Source organism: Amphiprion ocellaris, chromosome 7 (genome assembly GCF_022539595.1).
Source record: "Amphiprion ocellaris isolate individual 3 ecotype Okinawa chromosome 7, ASM2253959v1, whole genome shotgun sequence".
Lineage (NCBI taxonomy): Eukaryota > Metazoa > Chordata > Actinopteri > Pomacentridae > Amphiprion > Amphiprion ocellaris.
The window spans coordinates 25703767-25724745 of record NC_072772.1 but is presented as its reverse complement, the minus strand read 5'-3'; the positions used below and the strand labels follow the sequence as shown (position 1 = coordinate 25724745).

Sequence of the window (20979 nt, the reverse complement as noted above, 5' to 3'; positions counted from 1 at the left end):
ATGCCATTTGGCCTGCATGGGGCCCCAGCCACATTTCAGAGACTGATGGATTGTGTGTTGCGAGATGTGTCAGAGTTTTCAGCTGCATATCTGGATGATGTGGTTATATTCAGCCAGTCCTGGAAAGAGCATGTGTCTCACTTACAACAGGTGTTACAGTGCATCAGAGCTGCAGGACTAACCATCAACCCCCAGAAATGTGCAGTGGCTCAGATGGAAGTGGAATATTTGGGCTATGTCATCGGACATGGCAAGATCAGGCCTCAGGTGGCAAAGGTGGAGGCCATTCATTCCTTCCCAGTTCCCACTACAAAAAGGAAAGTGAAGAGCTTCCTGGGTTTGGTAGGATGGTACAGGAAATTTATTCCCCACTTTGCAGAGCATTCTATAGTGCTAAACAACCTCACTCGAGGCTCAGCACCCAGCAAGGTGAAATGGACCGAGGAGTGTGAGAAAGCTTTTAGAGAGCTTAAAGATGCTATTTGTACCGAGTCAGTTCTGCACAGCCCTGATTTTGAAAAACCATTTACTCTGCAAACAGATGCATCAGGAGTCGGCCTTGGTGGAGTATTGTTACAGGATGTGGAGGGAGAGATGAAACCGGTGGTGTTCCTGAGTCGTAAGCTTCTGGACAGAGAGACCAGATACTCTACTGTGGAGAAGGAGCGTCTGGCAATGAAGTGGGCTATTGATACACTCAGATACTACCTGCTGGGGCGACACTTCTTCCTGGAAACGGACCACAGAGCTCTCCAGTGGTTGCATCGGATGAAGGATGCAAACATGCGGATCGCTGGATGGTATCTGGCCTTACAGCCATACAACTTCACAGTTCGCTACAGGTCAGGGAAAATCAACACTGTAGCTGACTGCTTATCTAGAATGTTTGAAAACTGAAGTACTGGGCTCCTAAGGAGAGGAGGGAGGAAATGTAATGAAGGTCAACTTCATTACCAGTATGGAGTTCATACTCACAACATGAAACACAAGACAATGACTGTTTTATTGATTTATTGAGTGCGGTTTTGATGCTGGCATGTGCTGGCATGTGCTTCTCTCAGTAGCATTGGGTGAAAATCCTGGAGAGGCCTGCAGCAAAGCAAATAATAATTTAGTATAATGGTTAAGTGATTGACTTAAACTGGATGCCGGTTTGAAGTGGATCTGGAACATTGTTTTTAGAAGGTATCAAGTGAAAAGTGTGTTATCACTCACCTCTCTGTTGTCACCACAGGTGTTCCAGCCAAAAGAGTCCTCTTGGGCTGGAACATCTTTTTAAAGGTTCTGGGAGGAACCAAGCATAGGTGAGGAGAGGGAGAGAATAAATCTCGTCGGTTGATGAAATAAATACACTGCTAGATGAGGATGTTAATAGTTACTTTTAGTAAATGGATATGTAGTTTTAATGTTCGTTGTTACAGTTAAAATTAAATACATTATATTTTTTAAGAAATTCCTGTGTTTGATTATTTTTGATTAACCCTTATGTTGGTAGGCCTGAGGGGGTGATTAGGGAGAGGCCTATAAAAGACTGGCAGTTGAGAGAGAGGGGGACACAACATGCCAGTTGCCACCTTCTGCTGTTTGTGTATTTTTACTGCTATACTGATGAATAAATGCCAGGTTGACCTGCATCTGATCTCGCCTCAAGCCTCCTCTCTTATCCAACCGCGAAACGGCCATCCTAACAGTGGTGCTACCGTTTCCTGTGCACAGGAGAGGTGGACTTCAGTTGTTTATCCAAGGAGGATGTGGCTGACCAAGAATCTTCCCTACTTATCAGCAGTGAGCACCTTGTCTAGCACACTACTATGCTTTTTCATTCATACCTTTTGCTTTGTACATTTTTCGCCTAACAGTGAACACTTTCAGGTTGAAGATGTGGCTGATGCACAGTCTCTGATGTTGTTGGCTGATGAAGTTATAAACTGTGGATACACAAGCCAGATCAAGCTGGATAATAAGGAAAACATCATTCAGTAACAAAAACAACTGCCATTTAAATATTTTTACTTTTTAAACCAATATTTGATTTTTGTGTTCTTTCTTTCATAGTCCTATTGTCTTGCACTCTACAACAAGACTGATTCCAATGCTTCAGCAAATGAGAAAGGGCATGGAGCTGTATGGTCTGGTCAATCAGATGGCTACAAATCCTGAAGCTTGCCATGCTTTGTTCCAGGGAAGATCATCAAAGTAAGCATTATTCATAACAGTTTAACTCACTGTGTTCTTGCAGACAATCACACTGTTCTGGATTGTGTTCTTTATTATATATTTATAAATTTTAACACCAATTGTATATTTACTTATTCTTTATAGCCAGATGCTGATTTCATAATGATGAACTGCCAACCACATTTCAGTGAAAAGGGGACATCTCGGGAGAGAACTGAGAGAAAGATCATAAACTTTATGTAAGATTTTTGCCAGGAGCTTGAAATATCAGGTACTATGCTATACAGTACTGCAGACAGGTGACAAATTATTGGTACAGTTAAGGGATCCAGTAGGTTTGTTATGCTGTGGGGTACATTTTGTTTGGTCCACTTGTCCCATTAGAAGCAAGTGTCACAGCAAATTAAAACAAAGTAGTTCTGAGTGTTCACGTTTATCATGATGGGAGTGATCTCTTCCAGGATGATAGTAATCATGCTATAAGATGAATATTACACCATTATTACATGATAATTAGGGTCCGAGCACCAAATGGTGCGAAGACCCTATTGGAATGCAAGGAATTATTATTAGGGTCCGAGCACCAACGGTGCGAAGACCCTCTTGGAATGCTAGGGTTTATTATTATTATTATTATTATTATACTTTTTTCTTCCGACGAAAGACTTGCACTTTTGGCGGCCTTATCATACCCCAAAATGCGTCAAACTTGGCATGCTCATCAGGACTGGCGAAAAATTTGATATTTTATAGGCGTTGCACATGTGTATGGCAAAATGGCTCCATAGCGCCCCCTACAAAGCTGCAAAACGTAGTCATTAGGCCAACTGCCAGACTGTTTCATCTACATTTACAAAACTTTGCATGCATGTGCAGCACATCAGGACCCACGAAAAAGTCAATCATGGCCATGCCTTAAATGCAACAGGAAGTCGGCCATCTTGAATTAGCTGTAAATTTTTTAAAATTAATAACTCATCGGGGATAACTCCGAGAGACCTGAAATTTGGGAAATGTATGCAACACTACTTCCTGATGAAAAGTTATCAAAATGTTCATCTCATTTCAAAGGGCGTGGCCATGGCGACTCATCAAAAACTGGATCCTTCGCCATGAAACAGGAAGTGGTGTCTAACTCAGCTGTACATGGTCCAATCTGCCTGAAATTTTACGTGTCATCAGTGTCCACCTCTGACGACATCCATGTAGTTATGTACATTGACAGTCATAGCGCCACCTTGTGGTATCAGGAAATTGACATTTTTTACATTTTGAGGTACTATTCTTAGCAGGTTGAACAGATTCACCTCAAATTTGGTGACATAACTCTGAACACATTGATGATGATTCCCAGAAAAAATGGTGACTCGTCGTCAAGGGGCGTGTCTGTGGTGGCGCGGCGAATTTCGATTTCTCGCCATGAAAATTGAATTTTTAATATCTCAGCTGGAAATGGTCCAATCTGGACCAAACTTGACATGGTGGACACCAGTCCAGATCTGAACACATCCACACCCATAAATTTAGAAATACTCATAGCGCCACCTATTGGCAAGAGGAAGAATTTGTCATTACATTTGCACCTACCATTGCCGGGAACTTTGTTATAGCATCTTGAAAATTGGTCAGCTCAGTGGTCACCCCTAGACGATGCGTCAGTGCGAAGATTTTGACGATTCGTAAAACACTGTTGCCGTGGCAACGCATCGTTGCCGTAATAAACAAAGTACTTTTTGACAGGTTAAAAATGCTCCAATGCTCGCCAAAATTACCACACATATCTGGACCGGCAACCCGTTTGATATTTTAGGGAAACTGCACATGTGTGTGGCAAAATGGCTCCATGGCGCCACCTGGAAATTTTCAAACAGTTACTACGGCCAGTACGTTTTAGTTAGAATCATGAAACTTGGTAGGCATATGTAACTCGTCAAGACACACAAAAATGTAATTGACACCCATGCCCAAAACCCAACAGGAAGTCGGCCATTTTGAATTATATGTCATATGTTTTGACGATTTTGGGTCATTTTTAGACATTTTCAAAAGCTATAAACTCAAACAGGGTAACACCGAGAGAGCTGAAATTCGGCCAGGATATACTCCAGGCATGGGTGATCAAAAGTTATCAAAATGCTCACCTTAAGTCTAAGGGCGTGGCCATGGCGGCCTCGTGAATTTTGATGCTTCGCCATGAAACATCAACTGCTGTGTAACTGCCCTAAACATGCTCCAATCTGCCTCAAACTTTACATGTATGATCTGCCCTGAATACGTTCACATGCTGAAATACAGCCACAGCCATAGCGCCACCTCTTGGATAGACAGGAAATGCTCTATAACTAGCCTGTACGTGGTCCGATCTGCCTGAAATTTGATATGCGTGATCAGAGTCCGACCGTGATCACATCCGTAGGCCGATATACACTCTCGGTCGCAGTTCCACCTGGTGGATGGACAGGAAAAGCTCTAGAAGTAGCCTGAACATGCTCCAATCTGCCTGAAATGTTACACGTGTGATCAGAGTCCGGCACTCATCACATTCAGAGGCCGACATGCACTTTCGGTCGCAGCGCCACCTGGTGGACGTGCGTGGATTCGCCGACCAGCACGGATGCGAGGACCCGTCCAACGCTGCTTGCAGCTTTAATTGAAATTGAAATTCCTTACGTTCAAATTGTTTGTAGTGTGTTTTATTTGAAATATTTTACACATCACAGGTGAGGAGGAAGACAGTGCTGCAGCTGAGGAGTCACACTCTCTTGGAGTTCAGCATGTGCTCCAATGGTTGACCGGGCAATCCCACATTCCCATCCTCCCTGATGAAAAGAGACATTTTAAAATAACATGCATGTTTGACCATGACTGCAGGGAGCGGCTTGGAAATCACTCCATTTGTTACCCATTTGTGAGTTCATGCACTCGTACAGTAATTTTTCCAGTACAGCATCTCAACACTTACACTGAGTTCAGAAGAATTATGAGTGAAGCAGTTAGATATGGTGGTGGCTTATACAGAGTTTAACAGAAATAGCTCTCTTGTCATCTTAAACAAAAAATAAGATGTTTCTAAACATTAACTGATAGAATGTTCATTGCTAACGAAAAAAGCAAAACAATTGTTCCCGTTAGCCCAGACAGTGTTTGACTTTCTTTCTCTTCAGTCATATAAATTCCCTTTATACAGGGTTCTCTGCTTGCATTAGTTAGAAAAGCTTCAATAATTTTTGTCACTGTGCTGGAAGTCCATATTTGTTGACTTTCAAGTTCCTGTCCAAATGTCTATTGGTTGGACACCTGTTGCAAGAATCTTATGTATAAATCACGACCATGTGACTCTGAATGTTCCAGAGGGTTGATAGTTCTCTGAAGTTCTTCCAGGGCTTCGTTATACAGTGGGCACTCAACTTCAGGAACCACAACTATGCCGTTAGAGTCTTCTTGCAGCACAGCACTCTCCCAGTCAATGCCTGGGTCCTGAAGATCCTTTAAATTCAGAAAACAAAACATATCAGTCAGGACTGGATACTTGTTGAGATATTGTTTTTGTGTTTGTGTGAGTGTTTTTTTTTTATAATAAAAACACAAACAATACAAAAAATGATGCTTTGCTTTCATTCATCAGCATAGAAATTAACGTTACCAGTTACTGAACATATGACTGATAATGGTTACTTTCATACATCTGTCATATATGCCTCTCATCTCCACATTCAAACTCAATTTCATTAGAAGTTTTAGAAAAGAAAAAAAGGCTCATCCCACAAATGATGACATATTTCCTGATTCAGGCCTTATAAACAATACAGTACTCTTCATTTTATGAAAATGTGTGGGCTTTGTAAACTACAGTCTGTAATAGTCTATCAGAATGCATAGCAGATGGTTCCTGGTCAATCTTACAACTCAACTTTTTAAAATACATGCTCTACTTGTTTTTTCATTATATTGTACCTCGAGTCTCTCCTCCTCGTCCAGATCTTGTAGATGTCCCATACACCACAACTGTTCAGGAGTGAGACCTCCCTCTGTCTGCAGAGAATGTTTATTCCATCCTTCAATAAAGGTATCAAAATCTGCCCGGAGTTGAGGGACAAAGACGTAGTGTACACCAAAGAGAAGAGTGGCATCAGATATGTCAAGTAGACCATCCTCTTCCAGAGTGTGAAGAATATCATGGTACTTGCTAGTGACTGCAACCCAGACATCCCGCCACAGTCGCTCTACTCTGTAATAACATTTTAAATACATTATTTTGGATTAAAACTGTAATGTATGTTTTTCTAAAATAATATCAAGTTGCTAGGACAACATATTGTTGCAGCCACAAAGTAAATAACATAACCAAAATACAAAAAAACTAACCTCTGATTATGGACGCTCTTTCCAGAGATGAAGCTCGATCTTCCTGTTCCCCGTGTGGCAAACATGAAATGTGCAATGTCCGGGTTCTCTACTCCCTGATCTGCCCTAACCCTGTAATGAAAATATATAAAGTAATATCAGTAATAGTTAATGCAAATTATATAGATTAAATCAAACTTGATACAAGATAATTTTAATCAGGTTGAAATACCTTGACGGTGGGCCGATCTGATGAAGAATGAAAATGCAGTTTTTGCTCTGTTATTTGTTGCAGCATCCAAGTACAAGACCTGTAGTAAAACCACATGGATAATGTAAAGATCTGTGTTCAGCTAACAGCATAATATAACATTGCAACAGTTCCTTGTAGTATTTGGTATCTCAATTGTTGTTATTTTGAAAAACATCAATGTTGTATACCCTACATACAAAAACACTCCATACAATGAGTGTCCAGTTTATTAGACACATACAGCTAAAACCAATGCAGCAAAATTTTTCTTTGAACCAATTGCACATTTAAATAATATTCATAATAAAGCAAAAAAAAGGTTGATGTCAAATACACAACTTTATATCATTTTACCTTCTGCAAAGTGAATGGGGCTGTAGTTCTGCCAACAGTTACTATCTGAGATACACTACATCTTTAAATAACTGCTTTATTAATGTCTTTTTGTGCTTGTTGCTAGAAATGGTAGGGTAATAGTGTGACAAAATCAGCTTCACTAATCTAAATGAATTACATACAGGAAATTTAAAAAAAGACAATATTGCTCTTCAGATTACTTGTATTTACAAATGTATCCAGATGAGATATTAACTGCTTGATTTTGCTATAATTATCAGAAATTTCATACTGAAAGCTACTGGCTAAAACAAATACTCAAAACCAAGTTAAAAGGCTGGCATACCGATCTCTGTGTACTTGGCTGTATTTGTTATTCCAAAACAACTACCAATCATCTGTACTCCTTTTGTTGAAGATTAAGACGATAAAAGTACCTAAAGCTTTAAACGGCTGTTCATCAAGCTAAGTCAGCCTTGTCCAAGTTTCTGATATTTACATAATGATCAAATTACTCTGATTTATAACTGCAAAACAGTATATATACGGTCATATAAATTTAAAAGTAAAAACTTACCTTCCTTGAGTAACCATCCACTCCACCAAAGACCACAATATTGTACCTGTTCAAAATAGGGAATACTATTTCAATAAGGCTTCTCATGTGTTAGCCATGTAAGCTAATTGCAGACTGTTTTAAATTGACTTTTATAATGAAAAGTGGAAAAAAAAAAAGATTTTAAAAAAAGTAAATGAATGCTCCAGAAAGCTAGCATCGACACACAAGCTTTTGTGAACAAAAATATTCTATTAAATTATGTTTGGGGGACATGTTTAAATTAGGGGCTCCATAATGTATTATCAAATATTTTTAATGACGTTTCCCTTGCTGTTTACTTTGTGTGAAATAGTTTGCCTTGGCAAGCTTATTTACCTTATGAGTTTGTGATTTGTGTCAATGTGGACAGGGACAGAGGGCCTTGCACAGAGTAACTTCGTCGAACAACACATCCTATTTCTGTGAGCCGTGAGAAGATTCCAGCAGCATCAACTTGATGCATTGAAGCCATCATTCTCCACCACTGAACATGCAGACCCATTGTAACCAAATGTCCTTGAACCAACCGATATCCAACATTTGGCATCTGACTTTTAATGGATGATACGAGGATGTCAAGCTCTTGGTCAGTCATTGTGCTGTATGTTCCTCTCACAGACATGTCAAATTCTTGCATCCTTCTGTAAACTGTGCTTCTTGAAACACCGATGAATTTAGCAATGCGGGCGACTGGCAGATGTGTGTCCAGCAAATTCTTCAGGTGTTCTCTTTCAATTGTGACATTTGGATGGCCAGAACCAGGACCAACTTCTGTTTCATGTTCCACAATGGGCATAGAACTGTCATTCATGTCACACTGGACCAGATAATGGAGATTCTGAAGTGCTTCTGTAATTTCTGTCACACCACCTATTTGCTGAGAGAATGATTCAAACAAAATAAGCTCATGGTGTGTGAGGAACTCCAGATAATCTAAATTTATTGGTTGCTGTTTCATAGCAGATTCCAGTTTGGTCAGAAGTCTCCATCAACAGATGTTTCAACATGTCCTGGTTCCTACCAGGATATGTTGAACAGAGCTCAAATTAGCCAAGAGGATGGGCTAGTAGTTAAACTAGCAGACAGCCATATAGTGTCTCAGTATAAAGTAAAACAGGCTATGTGGTGTGGCAATTTTTTGTATAGAAATATGCCCTTTACAGTTTTAGCTGAAGGTTTAACAGGTGTAGCACTTTCTGTATTTGTTAAAGCTTGAATATGAATCCTCACTTCAGCCATGCATCTGCAGTTCTTTTTATTATGTTTTAAAGAATGGAGGTAGAAGCACACCTATTCCAGTGAGGTGTTGACTTAAAGGCAGCCATGTCTCCACATGGGAAACACAGAGCACACTATAACTGTAGTACAGTTGTTTTAATATATACTGCTCTGTATGTCATTAAATTGCCACGATTGAATATTACAAGTAAAAATAAAGGCGTCAATTTTAGTGTATCTGTTCCATCAGTTTGTATGTTTGTCAAGTTTAACTAATTGTTGTGATGAGAGCTACTGATTGAGCTAGCAACCAAATCTAGCGTCAGTTAGCAAGCGAATAGAAATATACAAATCGACGAAATAGACACACAGCATCTTTAGCAACATGCTGGACCGCAACAGCGGTCGTCCGGTATCGGGATCTCAGAGACTCTCGCAGCCTTCGCCTCTGGACCTGTAGACACCGGAGAGAATGAGCGAGCCCAGGTACACTCACATGTCCTTGCATCCTGAACAGCAACACAATGGTGCACCACGGCCACATGTAAGTAGTTGGTTTTGCTAAAATATTTGGTCATGTCAGCTTGTATGAAAATACAAGCTCATTCTCTCCGGTGTCTACAGGTCCAGAGGCGAAGGCTGCGAGAGTCTCTGAGATCCCGATACCGGACGACCGCTGTTGCGGTCCAGCATGCTGCTAAAGATGTTGAGAGCGTACTCTAGCGTGTTATGGTTTGACGACCGAAGGACCAGAGAGTCCAGGCGACGCCTCGGTTCGGACAAGTTGGCTGCCGCGAGACACGTGTGGGACTTGTGGCGAACCAGGTTGCCGGAAATGTACGTCCCAGGCCCCGATGTCACCGTAGGCTAGTCCCGTTGAGAGGTAAGGCTTTTTTTTTTTTTTTGTGTGTGTGTGTGTAGGTGTGTGTGTGTGTGTGTGTGTGTGCGTATGTGTGTGTGTGTTACAGTTGCATCTTTGGTAGCTCATAATGAAATAGATAATAATAATAATCACTCCCTTTTACTTTTCTTTTCCTTTTCCTTCCTCTCCTCTTTTCTTGCTCACCAAACAACAACACAGGCCAATGTCCGTTCAGGCAGTACATGCCCAACAAACCGGCCAGGTACGGGCTCAAGATATAGGTCGCCTGCGATGCCAGGTCCAGCTACTCATGGCAGATGCAAATGTACCTGGGAAAACCCGACAATCAAGGTCCGCTGGAGAAGAACCTAGCTTGTCGCGTCGTCGTGGACCTGACGCAAGGGCTGGGTTCGGGTAGGACCGTGACGTGCAACAACCTTTTCACCTCGCGCCAGCTAGCGGTCCGCCTCTTCAGGGAAAGAGGACTTGCCATCCTCGGCACCCTTCGGCACAACAGACCCGAAATCCCACTGGAAATGCTCGATTGCAAGGGCAGGGTGGTGTCCTCCTCGATGGTCACGACCGCCACGGAGCTGGGAGGAGGAGGCCCTCGGCTCGGACTGATCTCGTACATGGCCAAGAAGAACAAAAACGTCCTCATTCTCACCACGGATCAGAGCCCCATCATCGCCGCCACCGTAGATCAACCTGGGCTTGTGGGAAGACAATTTGGAGGAGGAGGAAGAGGAGGAGGGAAACCCGCTGCCGTTCTCAAATACAATCGTACCAAGGGAGGGGTGGACAACCTCGACAAGGATGCGGCCACCTACAGCTGTAGAAGAAAAACGTGTTGCTGGCCCATGGCCTATTCCACAACATAGTGGATGTCTCGGCCTACAACGCGTTTGTCGTTTGGCGTGAACTTCACCCTGAATAGATAAGCCGAAAACTCAACAAGCGAAGGTTGTTCCTGGAACAGCTGCACAGAGCTCTGATTGAGCCCGTGTCAGGCGCGACGAGACCGTCTACTGTCCCCAGGGCGCCAGAGGTCCACAACAAGTTTGCTGCTGCCAGGATGCTGCCGTAGCGTGCGGAACACCACGAAGACCACCGCGAAGACCGCGTACGTCTTCTGGTCAGCCTTCGGAAAAAAAGGAAACGATGCCTGGTCTGCCCCAGGAGCAACGACATCAAGACACAGTATGCCACCGGTGTCTGATTCACGTGCGTTCCGGCTGCGTGATTTGCTACTGTCCCGCTTGTGCCACTTGCTACACCACAAGAGGAAGAAACAGCAGCAGCAACAGCAACAGCAGCAGCAGCAGTAACAGCAACAACAAAGAAGCTGACCCCCCTGTCCCGCCCGCGGGGTCCAGAACAACCCCTCATCCCCTAAGAAACAAAGACCCCGGCTGACCCCATTCCTTCCATCCATCCATCCATACATCCTTCCTTCCTTCCCCTCCTCTGACCGACCCCAGAAACAAAGACCCCAGCAGACCCCCCCACCTCCTCCCCACCGGGGGGGGTTTCCAGACTCAACCTCTAATGCCAATTATGTAATGGGGAGCTGGGGTCAAGATCAACCCCCATAAGAACCTTCAGTTCCCACCGACCCCCAGGAGGGGGCCAGACTCAACCCCATAACAAGGAAAAGACCAGCAATGACCCCACTAGGGTACATAAGGGTTAACCATGTACTTGGTTAGCAAAATGGTCAAAATCACAGCACTATTAGTTCATTCCCAGTTCATTATCAAGGTTCTTGTTTTGGAGAACAGCTATGTTAGATGTCATACTGCTCTGTAGTCTACAGATACAGGGTCAACTGTGCAGTAATAAACACAAGTGCTACTTCATATAGAAGGTCTGTAGCTTCTCTGTAGCAAAGGTAGACTGCTCTGTGACCCTCAGCGAATCAGCACATCCACAGAATCAACTTAATCTGAGAAACAGACAAAGTATCTCATGGAGCGAGAGGAAAGGCTCTGTAGAAACAAATGTGAAATAACTCTCTGTATCAGTGTTTGCTGTCCTTTGATCTATCAGTTTTAAATACAAGATTGTGTTGCAACATTACAATGATACAATTTTATTCAGTTCAGTTTATTTATCAACCAAATATCAACATAAGTCATCTCAGGACACTTCACATAATAAGCATATTTTGCTTTCATCCTGCTGTCTTGGTGTTACAGTAATCATTTTTTTGTGTCAAGGTTTTGCTCAGCACATGCATAAATGTAAAGAGATTTAGCATGAAACATGGCTATGTGTATTTGTGTATTACACAAACTAGGTTTCACCTATATGTGATGTTAGAAGAAAGGGAAAATGTGTTTATTTGCTCTTTTGGCCAGAGTTAGATGATTCTGTATGGTAATTGTGTCTAAGCCTAGTATAAAAACTGGACACGGAGGGGTGGGGGGGGGAAGCAAGCCTCAGTCTGTAGTACTATTAACTACTATAAATGTATCTCTGTTGAAATCTTATAAAGACAGTTTAAAGAGGTAGTGTAGTGTTCTGTGCAAAACCAACTTCACAAGACTCCACAACTTCCCGTTTTGGCACAGTGTTTCATAGCTTTTAAAATTCAGACAAAGGCTAACAGTTCCCATGGTCTTTTCAGGTGTTTTGCTAAGACATTACTGGTCAATTTTCTCATCTTTCTCATACCTAGAGAACCTGTTTTCTAAAATGTTAAACTTTTTCTTCAGAAAATTCAGATTACAGCAGAAGGCCAGCTAATATGAACACAATGAAGGATTTCATGATGCTTTACAGCTACATAGCAGATTACACAGTTAAACTGGCAACAAAAAATTACTATCAAAAAAGCAGCAAGCAAAACTATATTCACTGTGTGCTTCTGTTTAGTGCGAGATTACCACAATAAACTCAAAACATGCAACTGCTGTAATTAGGAAAGACTTGAGTATCCAGTCCCAGCTCTATAAAGCTGATTTGCTCTTTGCCTGAAAGCGTCTGATTCGGAAAGGTGAAAGGTCATAGGAGGGCACCTCTCCCAGGCTGAGTTCACACAGAAGCTTGCCCATGATTGGTCCAAATTTGAAGCCATGACCTGGGGAAAAAAAGTCATTACAGTGAGCAAAGTGTATACATAGGCCATCAAACCAGGTTAAACAAATCAATGTTCTAATGTGAGTAAATGCCCTACACCTTGTAGTTAGCCTATAAATAGCCTGCATCTCCGGGCCCTTGTCTCAGTCAGGCAATGGGTTAAAGTCCCACATGTGTGAATCAATAAAAGAAGAGCAAAAGTGTCAGGATGGCTGTCACTGAGCATCTATTCACTTTGGTGAACTAGGACCAAATGATAAAATTAAGGGAGATTTGTCCTTTCTCTGCTCGGCTTCATGTGCTTAAGCTCAGAATGAGATGAGAGAATGTCTATTTTCAAAATGCAGCAGCCTGATTCTCTTTGTTGCAAAGGTCTGAGAGGCAAATAGTGAATGTCAACAGGGCTTGAGGAATGCAGCACAATGACATCTGACAAAGGTCTCAGAGCTCTTGTGGATTCTGCCTGGCTTTGAAGTCATAAAAGCTTGGCTCTGAAAGTTTGGTCATGTGAATTTTCATCTTGCCAGTGAAGGAGAATGGAAAACCTCAATGGATGGTGATGCCCACAGGGTGACTTTGTAGCCATGCCCCCCCCCCCCACACACACACACACACACACCACCCCCACCCCCTGGTACTTGCTTTAAAGCACTTGTGCTGGGCTTTGATAACAAATGCCCATAGTGTAGGTGGGGAAGGATTTTTTTCTCTGTTATGGATAAGCCTTGTGAACTTCTCCAATATGGCCCTGAGATTGTTTAGTGCTACTGCACAAAGCTGGAGAGTGAGCATGTACAGGTAATACTGAGAAATAAAGATTCACTGTCCAAGTCATGACTCTGTGTTCGTGCTGACTGAGGAAGGAACAAGTGATGCTGAGTCATTTGTGCTCCTGCTGCTGTTTTGTTTTGTTTTTTTTGTTCTGGCACTTATCAGCACACATCTGGCATACATGGGCCAGACGCATTACGTTCTACTCTTTGTCTTGTCGAATTCTTGGCATTTTTATTTTGACATCAACATTTTCTGCTTGACTCTATTAGCATCAAAACACAGACACGGTTGGTGTTTTTTTTAAGACAATCTTCACAGCATTTTGCTGTTAATATACTGACTGTAAAGATAAGAGAATAGAACTGATTGGGAGATATCCTGACAATTGCAGGATTTTGTCTGGCACTCAAAGTACACCGCGTTTCAGGAGAAAACAACTGCTTAGGACAGTTGTTCCCAACTTTTGCTGTTCAGTGTGCCCCCATAGCCACATCAGATATACTCAGGAACTCCTTTATTTCTACCTGCAAATTGTATGTATATGCACATCTCTCTGTATGGTGGGAAGATGGACATGAAGAAGAGGAAAATTGCTCTCATCTCCATCCTCCAATCGCATTTTCAGCATGTGCATGCCATTGTCCTGTATGGATCAGTGGAGTCTGTTCACTCTGGAGAACCTACCTGCAGTACATGTGTTTGAGGGCACAGGTACTTCTTTACAATACCACCTGTGCTCCCAGGCAAAAATCCACCTCTTGAGTACTTTGCCGGCCACTGGGTATCACTGTGAAGCAGTAGCTAATCACGGTCTTGACAAAGACTCATAAATAGCCTGTGACTTCATGTTCTGAACTAAAAAAAGTGGATTCTCTTCAATATACTTTTGCACATGAATCCCAAAACCTGCAAATCCTGTAGAGAAGATGACATAGGATCAAGATAAATGGCCTTTCTCAAACTCTGACCCTCAGTACTGGAGCACTCCCAGGACTGTATAATCTCATCCTTTTTTTCTTTCCCTTTACAAACCACTTGACATCCCACTACTTTTCAGTCTCTATTCTCAAATAAATATGAATATGACATAAACATAAGTGGACAAACAAAGAGCACTGACATAAGCATGTAGCCCAAGCAGTCAATTGGTACCTTGTTAACAACCTCCAGCCATTACATCAAAAACACAGGAACTTATTATATATTTCAGGCACAGCCCCCTTCCCAAAACCTCATATACAATTCAGCAGAATCTATAACCTGCATTTCCTGGCATATACTATATGAGCATGTGACAAACAAAAACTTTGGAATCTTGAGTCTTGAACCACAGCAATATACTTAAACCGTACAAACCCTACCAAAAAATACCAGCAGAGACTGTTTTTCTTAAGACAGCTCAAACAATTCAAAGTAAAACAAAGTCTCCACCTTCAATTCTACAAAGTCACTTATGAGAGGGCCCCCTTCATCCTAACAGCTTGGTACAACAGCTCAGCTGCACAAACACAAAAACACTGCAGTTCACAGTCAACAGCTCATTCAAGATGACTGGCACCCCCTGCAATCATTTAAATCACAATATCACAAATTCAAAATCAAAAAAGGAACAGCACTGCTATTAATTATTATAATATTCTCAGCCCCATCTTTCCCTACTTGTCACCTCTTCGAGGATAGAGATCTGTCTCTGTCTCTCTGTCCTCCCCACTGCAAGAAGGATTTGAAACATTTTTCTCTAAACTTGATAGAGGTACTTGTGTTTCTCTGCCAATCTTTAGCCAAATATTGAGTATTCTGTCTTGTGGTTACTATCTGTTGTGCTAATTATTGTGTCTAATGCCTAAAGTGATGTTAACATCTACGCATACGCTGTTACACTGACACTGGTACACTGACGTGACGTGTATCTTTAAAAATGATTCTGATTCTTTTTGGCTAATATACAGGTGGTTGTTCTCAGTCTGCAATGTCTTGCAGTCAGGGTGCAAGGTGGTCAGGGCCTGTAGTACGAAGCAAGTTCAGCATGCCCTGGATGCCTTTTTGTTCTGGCTTCACTTAACCTAGCAACTGCGGTTGGTATAAGCGGTCTTACAAAGCTGGTCATGACTCAGTAAGTCAGCCAGGGCTCCTGAACCTGGATATAAGCATGTTCAAATGAAAGAGGTGGAGCTGTCAACAGATGACCAATCACAGACATGGGCTGGTCTACTGGCAGCAGAATGGCACGTTTTCCAAATGGTGCACAAAATTTAACATTCAAGAAATACAAGATGTTAAACACAATATATTGACTAAAAGTAAAACAGATCTGACAATAGTTACAGTTGTATATTATATTTAATGAATTTGTTGCTTAGATGTATTCTTCTGGTATTGCAGCGTGAGAGAGTTTTAGTCTTATTCTTTTAGCTGCTCAGTGGTGTATAATGGTTTGAGAGGAAGTAAAGAACAAATATAAAAACTGCTCAGTTGTATCATTTCCGACAGCTGAAATCTTTACAAAATGTGTGGATCCAGACTATAAGCCGCATTACTGCCAAAATCTAATCAACGGGTCCTTGTGTCTTTTCTGACCTTCCCTGAAAATTTCATCCAAATCTGTTAGTCCGTTTTTGAGTAATGTTGCTAAAAGCAAGTCTTCCCTTCTCATTATCTGCACTCCAAGAGGTTTAACTGGTCAGTAGGAGGTGCTTTTATATGTGCTGATGTGTTATCTGGAACATAATCTGCTCTGGAGCAGGTTAAGTCTAGCATATGTTACCATGGGAATGTACCCCATTAAGAAGTGAACTACTGTAGTAGGTAGTGTTTCTTTAAAGTGACTGACTTCATACAGTTGTTTGACATTATTTCTCCACAGACAAACCATAGCAGATTTAATGAATCCATAACACCAGATAGATTATAAATCCACAAAACAGTTATCTTTGAACTATTTCAGCAGCACAGGCAAGACATTTTAACCATTTATCCATAATTTTCAGCTTCTTATTTTTACTCTTCTGCTTGCATGCTAATTCTCCATTCTTGACCATCCAACACTTTGTAAAACAGGTGGAAACTGTGTCCTATAGGTTGGTATTAGGCTGCCAAGATACACTATATTGCCAAAAGTATTTGCTCACCTGCCTTGACTCGCATATGAATGTAAGTGACATCCCATTCCTAATCCATAAGGTTCAATATGACGTCGGTCCACCCTTTGCAGCTATAACAGCTTCAACTCTTCTGGGAAGGCTGTCCACAAGGTTTAGGAGTGTGTCTATGGGAATTTTTGACCATTCTTCCAGAAGCGCATTTGTGAGGTCACACACTGATGTTGGAAGACAAGGCCTGGCTCTCAGTCTCTGCTCTAATTCATCCCAAAGGTGTTCTATTGGGTTGAGGTCAGGACTCTGTGCAGGCCAGTCAAGTTCATCCACACCAGACTGTCATCCATGTCTTTATGGACCTTACTTTGTGCACTGGTGCACAGTCATGTTAAAAGAGGAAGGGGCCAGCTCCAAACTGTTCCCACAAAGTTGGGAGCATGGAATTTTCCAAAATGTCTTGGTATGCTGAAGCATTCAGAGTTCCTTTCACTGGAACTAAGGAGCCAAGCCCAGCTCCTGAAAAACAACCTCACACCATAATCCCCCCTCCACCAAACTTTACACTTGGCACAATGCAGGCCGACAAGTATCGTTCTCCTGGCAACTGCCAAACCCAGATTCGTCCATCAGATTGCCAGATGGAGATGCGCAATTCGTCACTCCAGAGAATGCGTCTCCACTGCTCTAGAGTGCAGTGGCGACGTGCTTTACACCACTGCATCCGACGATTTGCATTGCACTTGGTGATGTATGGCTTGGATGCAGCTGCTCGGCCATGGAAACCATGAAGCTCTCTGCGCACTGTTCTTGAGCTAATCTGAAGGCCACATGAAGTTTGAAGGTCTGTAGCGATTGACTCTGCAGAAAGTTGGCGACCTCTTCGCACTATGCGCCTCAGCATTCGCTGATCCCGCTCCGTCAGTTTACGTGGCCTACCACTGGCTGAGTTGCTGTCGTTCCCACACACTTCCATTTTCTTATAATACAGCTGACAGTTGACTGTGGAATATTTAGGAGCGAGGAAATGTCACGACTGGATTTGCTGCACAGGTGGCATCCTATCACAGTTCCACGCTGGAATTCACTGAGCTCCTGAGAGTGACCCATTCTTTCACAAATGTTTATAAAAGCAGTCTGCATGCCTAGGTGATTGATTTTATACACCTGTGGCCATGGAAGTGATTGGAACACCTGATTCTGATTATTTGGATGGGTGAGCGAATACTTTTGGCAATATAGCGAATGTGACAGTATACAATCTACCTTAAGAATAGACCAGACTGATAATCCTATAGTGTATCATTTTTGTCATGCCCTCCACCTCCTCTGCTTAGCTGGCAGCTCTCCGTCCTCCTTTCCCTTTCCCCTGTGGACATGAGTGTGGTATGTGTGAATGTGTGATTTCCTCATGCAGGATTTTTAAGACCAGGCTTAAAACATTGATTTTTGACAAATCTTATAGTTAGGGCTGACTCGGGTGACCCTGAGGGGGTCAGTTGGAGTCTGGATGTACGGGGCACAACTGACTTCTTCGACGTCCCCTAGTTATGCTGCTATAGGCCTAGGCTGCTGGAGAGTCTCTCTCGATACACTGAGCCCTTTGCTGACTACCTATCTACTACCTACCTACCTACCTTATATAGTGCATATGCACTATATAAACCATTACCACATGGCATTGACTTTGTGTCTCCATGTGTCCTTGTCCGAGTGTCCCTGGTCCCAGAGCTGGATCCTTCAGATCTATGGTTGCTGTCCCACGAACTGGCCTTGTCTCCATCATGTCCACTGTGGGATGCTGCTGCTGACCTTCCGCCAGTCCACTGCTTCCAGCTGCCCATTTCCACTGTTCTACTCTGCATTGCCCTCACTATACTTGATATACTCATCTACACACTGTTTGCATCTTACTACCAGCTATATATGTAGTATATTTAATGCCAGAGCCGTACACCGTAACAGTAAACTTATGAATCAGTTTCCATGTTGGCTTGCTCTGTCACTCTGTATTCATTATGCATCACTTTTTTATGTATCATTTATGTTACTCTTATCATGCATGTATGCCAATGTGTGTTATATGTTTCCCTGTCTCCCACACCCCCATCTTCTCCCATCCCTCTCCTCACCCCTACTCCTTCTACCTCTTTTGATTTTGTATCTCTCAACCCAGCTGGCAGATAGTTTCCTACATATGAGGGAGGTTTGTTCCTGTTAAAAAGGGAGTTTTTTCTTGCCACTGTTCCCTTAGTGTTGCTCTGGGAGTTCAGGCATTGGGTTCTGTTAAGCATCTTGAGAAAGTCTGAATTGTAATTGGCACTATATAAATGAAATTGAATTGAAAAATTGGATAATCAGCTGAGCGTGGACACCTGTGACAGGGAGTCGTTCACCTGTTTCTGCACTGTCTACCTGCCATAAAGGGGCTCAGTCCATTACTCCACACTGGATCGTTGAACTACAACCAGTCAGTCAACTTAGTTCAATATTGTTCTGTTGCTTTGCTCTGGATAACCCTGTTTTTTCTTGCCCAGCTCTCGGTGCTGCTCCCTGTCTGGTTCTCCTGATTTCATGCTGTCAGCACTCTATTCCTGCCTGGATCCACCCATGACATACTTCTCAGATTTCTGCAGCCAGACCTCCTTTCCCCAAATTGCTGTCAGCTAACTTATTGTTTTCACTTGTAGAGTTACCTCCATCACTATTTTTGAAGCTGTATCCTCCGTATAGCATGTTTAGTTGCTGAACTTGTTCAGAGTAATTTGTTGGGAATTTGTTCTTCTGCCGTAGGCATAGTTTGTTTAAATCTGCTTGCTTTGTTTATGACTCCAGTAGCCGCATCACTAGTGCATGTTTTCCGGCCTTGTAGTCTAGATCTATTGTCTGGGGTGTGGGGAACATATAACACACAATTGGATACATGCACAATAAGATAGATGATACATACAAAGTACAAGCTAACATTGCAACTGATTCATAAGTTTACTGTTATGGTGTAAACAGTGTGTAGATGAGCATATCAAATATAGTAAGGGCAATGCAGAGTAGAATAGTGGAAATGGGCAGCTGGAAGCAGTGGGCTGGAGGAAGGTCAGCAGCAGCATCCCACAGTGGACATGATGGAGACTAGGCCAGTTGGTGGGACAGCAACCATAGATAAGAGGCATCCAGTTCTGGGACCAAGGACACTGTGTTTTACCTGCTTTTGGTTAGTCTGCTCTATATATTCCTCGTCCTGTAAAGTTAATTCTGAGTGTATTATGTAATTTGAGTCCTTAGCTTTGTGTCCCTGCTGGGCTTCTGTAGAGACTCTGTGTAGTTTTAGTTCTGGCTTTGTTATGATCTCTGCTCAAGCCCCTGTCCTTCTCCTTCTTTCTGTTTCTCCTTCTTTCACCATGTCTCAGGCCTTGTCCACACGTAGCCGGGTATCACACAAAACGAAGATATTTTTCTATGATTCGGCCTATCATCCACACAAAAACGCAGATTTACGTCATCAAAAACAATTCTTTTTAAAAACTCCGACCAAAGTGAAGATTTGCGAATTCTCCGTTTTATGCGTCTGCATGTGGACATCAGTAACCGGGGTTTTGCGTTTCGAAACGTCACCGCCTGTGACAAAATATGTTCTTACGTCACATATGCGACCTGTGTTTACATTCAGTAACAGTATGGATGCTCTCACAAGGTTTTGGGCGCTTTTTCTTGTACTTTATATTCCAAAATTACGTTTAAGAGCAATTCTGCCTCCTTATCAGTCCACACAAACGAGCCTGGCGCCATGTTTCATATTTCGTGGAAGTGACGTTAGAGACGGAAGCTTACTCTGATTGGATAGGATTTGGGGAACTACTGCCACCTAAAGGTTCGGCATGCTTATGAATGTGCTTAAAAACGCACTTATGCGGTTAGGTGTGGATGAAGTTTTTTTCTAAAAACGAGGTGGTGTGTACGTAAGTTTTTTTCTAGACGGAGGGGGCAGGATATTTGGTTTTACAAAAACCGTGCTACGTGTGGACAGGGCCTCAGTATCTGCCTGTCATCTGTGTCTCCCTCCTGTCTTTCTCCTGTCTCTCTGCTCCCTGCATTTCCTCAGCTGCCTTCACTCTGCTGATTGCAGCAATGAGAGTCAGCTGCAGTAATTAGTCGCTCAGTTCACCTGCCCACAACCTCACCTGCTCACTATATGAATCCGGTTCTTTCAGTCAGTCCCTGCCAGACCATAGAGTGTAGATCCTCT

The 20979-nt window shown here is 42.5% G+C and overlaps 1 protein-coding gene and 1 long non-coding RNA gene across 2 annotated transcripts in view; one reads left to right on the top strand and one right to left on the bottom strand.

Moving 5' to 3' along the window:
- The first annotated feature begins 1818 nt into the window (after nucleotides 1–1818).
- LOC129349291 (uncharacterized) lies at nucleotides 1819–5744 on the top strand. Its single transcript, XR_008602240.1, has 3 exons — nucleotides 1819–2196; nucleotides 2323–2449; nucleotides 4899–5744. It is a non-coding gene; the product is annotated as an uncharacterized LOC129349291 (long non-coding RNA).
- A 6130-nt stretch (nucleotides 5745–11874) lies between these two features.
- Nucleotides 11875–20979, bottom strand: part of pipox (pipecolic acid oxidase) — a 47319-nt gene continuing 38214 nt past the window's right edge. Inside the window, exon 8 of the mRNA XM_055012090.1 lies at nucleotides 11875–12871. Coding sequence (XP_054868065.1) covers nucleotides 12741–12871 — 131 coding nt within the window. The 3' untranslated portion in view covers nucleotides 11875–12740. The remainder of the gene's footprint in view (nucleotides 12872–20979) is intronic.